The sequence below is a fragment of the Patiria miniata genome, unplaced genomic scaffold, assembly GCF_015706575.1.
Source record: "Patiria miniata isolate m_02_andy unplaced genomic scaffold, ASM1570657v1 HiC_scaffold_1, whole genome shotgun sequence".
NCBI lineage: Eukaryota > Metazoa > Echinodermata > Asteroidea > Valvatida > Asterinidae > Patiria > Patiria miniata.
The window spans coordinates 31138983-31149614 of NW_024037047.1; the positions used below are offsets into that span (position 1 = coordinate 31138983).

General features: G+C 42.1%; 1 protein-coding gene across 1 annotated transcript; it reads right to left on the reverse strand.

Moving 5' to 3' along the window:
• Window positions 1-6039: 6039 nt before the first annotated feature.
• Window positions 6040-9974, reverse strand: LOC119728793 (patched domain-containing protein 3-like). The gene is made up of 2 exons (XM_038201189.1): window positions 8923-9974; window positions 6040-8070 (listed from the first exon to the last, which is right to left on the reverse strand). The coding sequence occupies exons 1-2, from the start codon at window positions 9923-9925 to the stop codon at window positions 6224-6226; spliced, it is 2850 nt and encodes a 949-aa protein (XP_038057117.1). The 5' UTR covers window positions 9926-9974; the 3' UTR covers window positions 6040-6223.
• Between the last annotated feature and the right edge of the window lie 658 nt (window positions 9975-10632).

Sequence of the window (10632 nt, forward strand, 5' to 3'; positions counted from 1 at the left end):
CCCAACCCAGCCTTTCTTAGAACTTTATATAGTACTTAATAAGAAATTGCAGAATCTCCTTGTAAAAACATGGCAATTATAGTTGTCATTGCACCATCGAGTTCTCAAGGGAGAAACTATCCCCGGCTGTCGGGCTGTGATAGGTAAAGTGGGCTCTTTAAGGTTCAACTTAAGCGTGTTTATGAGCCAATTGACTTTTCTATAATAATTAGAACACAAACGGCCAGTTGCGTGCAGACTAGGCGATCGAGTGTCTTTGAGTAAACTTCGCATTCAAATATAACTACTACAGGGTGAGTCAAAAAAAGCGGAACCCCAACCCCAACATTTATATTTGATATAAAAAAATAAGTAGCACCAAACATAATATTGACTGGAAAGCCAATTTAATAAGCTACTTTTAGATGAAAAAATACTGAAATTGCTTAATCAGTTCAAAGAATATCACCATTTAAACGCAATGACATTGGATTTTATAAATCGTAAAATGGATTTTATAAATCGTACTATTTGCCTATTAACCAGGGTTGTTAATAAAGATATTGTGTACTACAGTATTGGACAGTTGTTGAAACAAGTATTCTGTGTCATTTCTTTGTTGTTCCAAACAATCAGAAAACACAATAAACCGCTTTTTTTGTGGACGAAACAGGTTTTAGGATCAGTGCGTTTAAACGGTGATATTCTTTGAACGGATTGAGCATATTCAGTATTATTTCATCTAAAAGTAGCTGATGAAATGGGCATTCCAGTCGATATTATGTTTGGTGCTACATATTTTTGTAAATATGAAATATATTTTGGGGGATTGGGTTCCACTATTTTTGACTCACCCTGTACTGCGGGATTTCAGGGGAATTTCCAGTATTAGTCCGTATATTCGTCTCTTTCATAATCTAACAATACTGGCATAAATAGATTTTCTGTAGCGTGTTGACGACGGTTTAAAGGCATTTTCTAAAGCGGCCGGGATTTCGGGGGAAATTCCTGTTCAGTTTTGTCCTTGCAGTCTCTGTTCTGTCTTTTGTCAGTCTAACAATAGTTACACAAATAACTCGTCGGAAGTATGCCGACTAACGTTCAAGTGGTCCTTCCAATTTATAAAAAGTAATTCATATTAAAAACACTGGCAGCCTGATTTATGGAATTTTGCCCGAAACATTCCGTCGAAAAACACCTGATTCTAAGGCGGCCCTTTTATGGCAAAACAGCTAAACTGAAAAAAATGGGATTTAAAGAAAAGTGAGTTGTATAGATTTGAGAGTTCGCCGTTTTCTGATATGAAACTTGGTTTGAGACTGAATGAGTGCACGAATTATTGCATGGAGTTTTTGTTATACATTTTCCAAATTGGAGCACACGTGGATTAAAGATTGTTCATTTTGTGAATTGTAATTCTTAGCCACAAAATGTAACAAACACGTTACTTTGTTGTTAAACAAAACAGGGCTTAGAAAATTTTTAGACAAAAAGTCGGTTCTTAAAAATTGTACTGGGCGTATAAAAAAAAGGCCGGCCGGTCACTTGGCCCACCAAATTTGGGTCTGGATCCGCCTGTGGTCTCACGCCCCATCCTAGGACCGACCCCTCTCAGTTTAATTTCTAGAATTACATTGGTGATGCAAATGAGCCTAAAATATAGTCTGGTTCCCTGTCCCCGTTGTCTTTCGGACTTAAAATATGGGGACAGATAGTTACCTAGCGGTAGTAATCTTGAATACATCTGGAGGCATTCCTCCTGATGCATGCAATTGTCGCATGACGTGCACTGGTCAATTGAAAATCACAACGGTAATGTTTGCCCACAACCAGCCTATTGCAAAATGGCAATAGGCCGCGCCACGAATGTACAATATTTCGGAGGTGATGAGCTTCGATTTTTGCTAAATTCGAAAGTGTCTCTTAATATCAAAAAATAGAAGGACATTACTGAAATGCTTGAAAGTTACCTTCTCAGAGACACTGATGATTTTGCGTACTGTTTGTGGAAAGACAAGACTAGAGTGATTTTTTTTTTGATAATCGTGTGTTCAATCACCGTACATACACGGAGCTGCTAAACAGCGATTTGAAAATAAACAATCATGGTGCGCGCGCAGAGGTGATCCAATCAATGACTTTAAATAGGAGCTAGCTACAGGTCCCATATTTTAGGGGGGGGGGGGAACAGTCCACCTAAAATGTTGGTCGAATTTTCACATTCTGTCAGTGACAAAATAAACAAGACATGTTTGAAGTATTTCGTTTCTGTGTAACGGAAGCTCAAGGGACATGACAACTTCAAAGAATTATCTCGCCTCTTCCACTGATAACTGACGCGGCGAGGTATAGCTCCTCGTTGCGGCGATTTAATGGAGGCTTTCAGATCTAGGTCGACTATCGGCAAGCTACAATCCTGGCCAAATCTCGCTGGGCCCCCAAGCCCCCGGCCCCCGTTCAATGTTGTCTCTCATTGCGCGGCGTGTGCTCCATCAGCTGGAGAGAACAACATTGACCGGGGGAGCGGGGGAGTGGGTGACAGTGGCAGGCTCAGGAAGGGTCCCAACCATTTTGGCGGGGATTGTAGTCTGGTTTCCTGACCTGGGAATTACCCGACGCTCTGACCATGGAGCTATTGGTCATGCCATGGATCCTACACAAGGATTAAAGGGACACTGCGTCCTTGAACAGCCTAACTGGGCTACAAAAACGCGCTTTAAACAAAATGATGTTGATCAGAAAGAATATTTAAAAGTAGGATATTAACATCCACAGAACTAGCCTTTGGCTTTTAAAAACTGGGTGTTTTTTTGTGTTTTTCCTGTGTTATGCGTGCGAGAATGTCTTGGGCCCCCAAAAGTCGAGCTGTTTGGATGCTAGTTGTAATTTCATCCGTAAAGTGTTCGCCTTTTGCGAACGTGTAAGAAACCATATTGTGTGCATTGGTGATTGGTCACCGCTGCTCGCGAGCACGGTGCTGTGTATATCGTACATTGACTGAGGAAAAGCGTGTTCGTACTAAGTCGTTTGCGATGTAAACAACGGGATATTTTTTCGTCTTTTCTCGGGAACGGTATTAAGACATTGTGTTGGTTTTCTTTCACCCAGATGTTTGATATTGGGTTAGTAAACAATCCAAAAGATGAATTTTTTTTTTTTTGGGGGGGAGGGGGGATTTTAGGACCTAGTACCCCTTTAAAGCCAAACTCCTTGTAATAGGCGCGTGATAACGGCCTGTACAGGTGGCAATTACTATGACTACTTGTCAACAAAGACCCAGACGGCAATTACCATGAATGCTTGTCACAAAGACCCAGACAGCTTAACCGCTTCACTGCTCGCGGCGTTTTTTCAAATTTGCAGGCCGGCTCTGCGCTCGATCTGGTGTCAAATTCTGTCAAGCCAGCTGATTATATTATTCATGATGCTACTGAATATTCATGATGCTACGTTTTTGGCCTTTCTTTTTGGCCTTATTGAATTCTGATAATGACACCTACATATCCATGTTAACGCCGAGCACAATATCTTTAACTTTAAAATGAATCATGAAATGTCGCATTTGTTTTATCGGTTCGGGACCACATCTCTCTGAAACTTTTGAATGCAAGCCTTATAAAAAACGAGATTTGGGTAAACGGTGTTCTCATCTAAAAAGGTGTAACATTGGACGTTTATTTCCCGGGTAAATACTTCATCTATGACGACAAAAACTGCACAATACCGTCTGTTTTATCCTGGGGTATTTATTTTGAACACAATTTTGGAACAAGTATAACTATTATCTTACATAAGGAGTGGTTTTGCTTAAAATTTTATGAATATTTCCGTTTTAGATGGCATGCAAAAAAAAAACCCCCAAAAACGACAACCTGGAAAATTTGCGATTAACATGCCAACGGGTATTAAGACCCGTTTACGCGTCCAACCAATAAGACAAGTCCTTTTAGTGCATTTTGTACTACAGCTCAGAACAGTTGCTCATCCTTGTGTGAAGTGCAAGCAATGAATATTAAATATCAACACCTTTTTAATTTTTTAATAAGCATGGCAGGTACTAAAAACCTATTTTATATACCCGGAAATACCCGGGCGCTATCCGAGAGTGTCGACGAAATGCATTCGGCAAACTTCGGGCAATTTCGGAAATGGTCACTACCAGACCAAATAGTCAGTATCTATTGGTCTGAGTACCAAACAATAGGCAAGCCAATTAGCAATAGTTGCCAATGAAATCGGAGTACCTGTACATGTATTTATATTTGCTGAAGAAACGATTAACTAATAAATACATTCTCATTTTGTATAGCAACATTTTTACAAACATCAAAGTTATCCACCTCACGTCAAGCTACTATAAAAAACACACACACACGATAGGGTTAAACAGGTGGAAATGTATTCAAGTTGTCTGTTCAATCTGCAAACAAGTGTATATACATTATTCCATTATAACGCCAGATTGCAGCACATGTGCAGCGCTTTCTCGCGACGATCGGTTCGTCGCGACCCTATACAATTCACCTCTTGGTGAACTAAGTGAAATGCTTTCTTTGAAGGGAAACATCACGTGACTTACATCCACACACGATTCGGGACTGTATTTTCCCATAGAGGCTCATTGCACTTTTTCCCGGGGATAATGAACTAGCTGAGTTCAATGACCGCATGTTGTGAGTGAATTATAAGGTGCTAGAAAACGAGACAAGCGACTTGGTGCATGTAAAACAAGTACAAATGTACATACATGTATTTCTGAAATTCCACTCAACTACAGATGGCTGAGTATTAAAGATAATACGAATAAAGTGTTGTTTTAAGTCTCAGAATAGCAAATCTACTAGCGAATGTGCTTTGCTCCTATAACATTCACAAAACTCAAATCAGTATTCGGGAATTTCCAGACAGCATTTCCCAATAGACCTAGGACTAAAATAAAGGAATGATCGAAGTAAACATGAGTGTGCTGACTGAACAATTCATTGATATTCTACAGGAACTTAACATTCAAACCTCTCGGATCTAGCTTGATTTAATCAAACCAATGATTTTGGGTAAAAATGTAAAATCTAAGTTGAGTCGATGGTGATGAAATAGGGGTGTTTTAATGTTTTAACAACATTTTCTACTTTTCTATTAAGTGGAATCAGTTGATTTAAATGATTGAAATAACCCTCAATCAATTTGTTTTGCCCAAAATATAGAATTGTTTTTGGTACCAAAAAAGTGGTTTTACTGAAAAGTGATTTAAATCAAGGTGATTTCAGTCAGTCAACCCTAACACATATGTTCTATAACTGCCAACATGTGTATGTCCTGACTTACGGAGCTTAATCAAGATAAATCACACACTGAACAAAATATCTATTAATGCGGAAAGCTCCACTATCTTAAACTCGACGGAATCATTTCAAAATGTATATACATGTATGCTGCAAACATTTTCATAGGCGAAATCACTACATTCATCCAAATCTACGCACAAAAGTATCGTTAACATAAGTTTATAATTATTTACATTGAACAATAAATAGATCTCACTGTCTACGGAATTCCGTAGCTAAAAAGTCAGTTCCATCTTAGATAAAAGGTCAGGACCAAGTACAAGGTGTTTTAAAAAGGTAAATCAAATAATGGGCTTAGTTTACCTTTCTCAGTAATAGAAAGTGAAAGTTCTGAACTTGCACGCATCTTTCCATTAATACCTTAGTTTTCATCTGCTGAATGGTTACACCTCTATGTTCCGACGGGGTCCGCTCATAAGTCCGACGCCTCATAGGTCTGATGCCTTATAAGTCCGAAATTTCGGACTTATGAGACGTCGGACTTATGAGGCATACAATTTATTTATTCCACCTCATGAGTCCGACACCGCAAAAGTCGGACGCCTCATAGCTCCGACGCCTCATCAGTCCGAAATAGCGTTTGTCCATTGTCGAACTGATGAGGCGTCGGACTTATGAGGCGTCGGACCTATGATACGGCCCCGTTCCGACACCCCTAACTTCCGACTGCACATAGTCCTATTCCTAACCCTAACCCTAACCCTATCCCTAACTCTAACCCTAACTGAGGGTTACACAATTCTATGTGCGGGTTGTCGGAACATAGGGGTGTCGGGACATAGGGGTATCGGAACATAGCAGTCACACAGCAGTCACCTGCTGAATTGCCCTTGAAGATGGAACCGTGAGACCCAAATAAATGTTTTGCCATAGCCTGGCTATACTTGGCACGAGCCAAACTATAGTTGGGAAGTATGGTAACCACTCTGAGATATTTCCAAGCTTATCCAGTTGTGTTGTGGCCGAACGTCTTGTCTATCATTAATGTGTGAGGGCAGAAAATCATCTCTGTATCCACTATTAACGTACGGGCCATCAGATGTTGGCTGATGCATATAGCGATTTGTCAGACCATTCATTGGGTACATAGTCTTGTTGTGTGAGCGCTGAGACACAGTGACAATGCCTCTGTCCTGGAAGTCATGACAATCTCGTTGGTTCTCGTTCTCGTTGTTCTCGTTCTCGTTGCGAATTTTCACGGGAATTGCCAGCATGAGGCCGACAGGGATAAAAAGAAGGCCGTGTAGCGCCCCAAGGGAGATCACGAGAAACATGGTCTTGGAGAAAGTCCGGAAGATGTGAGAGTCCGACACATAAAGGATTACCAGGCCGAGTATGGTGGAGAGAGCTCCTTGAACGATCGGCATCCCAAGGGAGTAGACGGCATGTATGACGCTGTCACGACGGGAGTTTGTTTTGGTCGATGTGTACGCATAACATATGTGGGCTGAAAAGTCCACACTGAAACCAATACAGATGATGAGGTTGGTCATGGCGATGGAGTCCAGGTTGACTTGCCAGAGAGTCATGAGTCCAATCACCCCTGTGACGATTGAGACAATGGACAGAGTGACAAGGATGGCGCATACTGGATGAGGTATCATCAACAGAGACACGATGAACATGGCTCCCGTGGCGATGCCCATATTCTGGAACGTATTAGATAAGATCACCAGGTACTGATCATAGAAAATGAAAAGCGGATGGTACACAATGGCTGGGAGATCAGCTTCCTCTGCGATGCGCCGCAAGTCTGTCATCATGTATCTCTTCCTGTCCTCTGAGTCCAGGTTCTTGGAAGTAACAAAGAATCGCGACGCCACAATGGTCCGGTTGTCATCACTGAAGGTGATGTCAATCATATACCTCCGGAACGCTGGGATCTCTAGAAAGGTGTTGAGCAGAATATCCATGAACTGAGCCTGGGTGGGATTTCTGAAGTGGATTGCGTCCAGGAAGTCAAGAAAGTCCCTCAGCCAGGACACGGTCAGATTGTGATCCGTATCGTACGTGTACTCACTCTCTTCCATCTTTATAAGTGTCTCCTCCATGAGGTCCTGTATTAGCGGATTCCACACGTCTCTGGGCTCTGTGAATACCAGTGCCACAGGTGGACCGTACTCACTAAACAGAGTTCTTTCAGCTTCCAAGTGGGCGGCCACGAAGGAGTTATCCCTGGCAAGGTTACGGAGCTCCAGACCTTCGCGAACCATGGTGCATCCGTAGATTGCGGTGCCCAGGTAGCCCAGAAACAGTAATATTGTCGGAATCACCACCCACCAACGCGTGATAAACGGACCGTAGTAATTCTTGAAGAAAAGCATGAGGGCGTGGTCGTTAGTGTCACCACCCTCCACGTTAGTGGGTTGCTGGGTCGAACCACCAGCGCAGAATATGTTGTAGGCTGTGGGCGTAGACTCACTCTTAGGTCGGACTTTGAGGCAAGACATACAGTGTCGGTTAGCTGCCTCGCGACGACCAGTCAGCACCATACAGGCGCCGAAGAAAGTGATCTGATAGGCGTAGTCAAAGATGACGGCCACACCCGTGTACATACAGAATATACGGACGGATCTGAAGGACGAAATAGCGCCAATTCCCAAGGCTAGAGAGTCTGTAATGGACGTGATGGTAATAGACATGGCGGCTTCAGAGAAGGCATGGCGCATGCGTTGTTCCACTGACCATGTGACGTCAGTCTGTCGCCAAGCAGCCAACATGATGAACATATCATCAACTCCAATACCTTGTAAGAAGATGATCACAATATATATAAACAAAATTGTATGTTCGTAAAGCTGGTATTTACTTGCTTTTTAGAAATATATTTTCCGAAACGACTTTTAAAAGAATATAATGTCCTGTAACAAATAAATTTGCCTGCTTGCATTCGCAGGCCTTTATACAGTTTTAAAAGTGGCTTTAAATGGCGCGCTTTAGTTCAGCAAGTTGTTAGCGAAATGATATCAATATTCACGTCTAGTGATGCTCCTAGTTCGAATATTGAAATTTGTTAATTGGTTACCAGTCGTGGGCCGATTTTTTCGTTCGATCTCTCATTGGAAAGACGTTAGAATTCATTTCACATCGTCGGACCCAACGTCCGAGCACATACCAGGTTTGATCATCATCTCATGAACCGTTTTGAAGAAACTTTAATTTTGACCTTCCGGTAACTTCAGCAGAGAAGGTCGAGCGACTTCACGTACACAACGAAACAAAATATTTATCAATTAATCTTTCTGATTACAAAATTATAAACATCATTGATCTTTTGTTTTAGAATTACAAGTGACAGAAGATGGTCACTTTTTCCACTGAAATCGCTTGTAATTAAATACCTGATGCCGTCATCACGACGTCAGAGTAATATGTACCCCTTTGGATCAGGGATGGTGGTTCAGAGTTAGACGTTTATATCATAAACCGTTGAGAAGAAAGGTCGCGGAGAATTAGTGTCCAGAAACGAAAGAAAGAAGGAAAGAAGATAAATCTCGACCATTGTAAAACGATGATCGGGCTGAGCCCAATCACATATTACTAATTTTAACCATTTTAAAAGGGTGAGCGGGTCATACTCGATCACCCAATAACTTACCGACTATGAGAAAAGGTGAAGATCCAACAACGTTAATGTAGGGTACACCAATATAGCTCATGAGACCGAATGCGGACAACACAGCCAGCCCTGCAGACAGGACACCACAGCTCGCCAACCAAGGCTTGCTACGCACCCAGTCTAGCATCACACACGAGCACACGCTGAACGTGATCAATATGGTGAATGTCACTGTGAAATCCTTGATGACTCCAGAGCTAGCGTCGTCTAGTTCGGTCTCGATGGAACTCGACACCTCGCGAGTTACTGTGATGACTGATGATGTAAAAGCTTCAGCCACTTCAAGAAACTTTTCCTCCCATAAGGCGCTCCGCTGGTCCTCCACGCTGTCTTCGTATCGTAAGAAGTAGGACAACTGAATAGCCTCAGCCGAGAGGACCTCATCTTGAGAGCCTGTTACAAAAGTCACTCCGCCTAGTCCTCCACCGAGAAAATAAGTTACAGTGTTATCGGCTGGTGATGTATAGAGGGGAAATGTCAGGGTGGTCGACGGAACCTTAGACGAGTTGTAATCATAGGCAGCCAGAATGGGGTTCTCGTTACAAACACCGTCCAATTTCACGCAGAGATCAGTGAATCTGTACTCCTGGTTGGCCAGGGTAATGCGGATGTTCATGATCTGTTCGTGTAAATCTAAAATGTCATCAATGGCCGCCTGGGTCAGGATGTTCTGTCCATCTTTGTGGCGTATGATCACGCTGCCCTCTCGACTAATATTCGACAGATGTGACACCAACGTGTCATTGTCACCGTGTTCGCCAAACAGTGTGTCCACCGTGTTTCTGTCCGTCTTGGCCTGTCCATTGTCAGGAGTGTACAGATTCTCCAAACTATTCTCGGTCGTCAGAAACACCATCCCAGCCCCCAGTGCCCCGGCCAGCAGTGGCGGCACCAGCAGAAAGGGGATCGGGTGCCTCGCGATGAAACCACCGTAGTTGAAGAAGAACAACTTGATGACTTTCTCGATGCAATCAAACGCCATCTTTTAGGCAGTATAGCAAAGGTGAAAAGTGTATTTTCTCCAAATGTTCCGGGTCAAAGTTCAAGTTTGTTGTCTCTTACAATCTTCTTTTCAGAAGCTCAGTCCGTAACCTGCAAAGTGAGGCGAATTGAAGAAGTCAGTTTAATAGCACATCAACAGCAAGTTTCGCTATTATCTGTTGTGTATAATAGATATGTATTACACAATCTGCATGTGTGACGTTTTCCCATAATAGGTGATCGATCAATGTTAGTTCCATTGGGATTCCACACGTTCAAAAGCTTGAAAAGCTTGAAATCGTCTTGAAATTTTCTCCATTAATGTAAGACATTATGTGGGTTTCCTGTGGCTCAAACCTATGAAATATGAATACATAACTCAAAAACAGTACATTCCTTTCGATCTCGAGAAGAATGTTGCCTGTATACGTTAAATTATGACAAACAGAGCCAAACTCACATTGTACCTGTAGCGCTACTTAAGTATTAAGTATTATGTTAATTTTGCACGTTCTTTTTTTCTCATTCTTGTATTTTCTGTGTCATGTTTAAATTACTCCCGTTCATGTGAGTAAGATGAGGCTCTTTGCGTCGGAAGTGGACATCGCTAATTTGTGATGTTTATCTGTAAACCCCCCCCCCCAAAAAAAAAAAAACAGAAGGATTGCACCAAGCTTACGCCACGGTGCATGCTCTGCACTGTTTGTT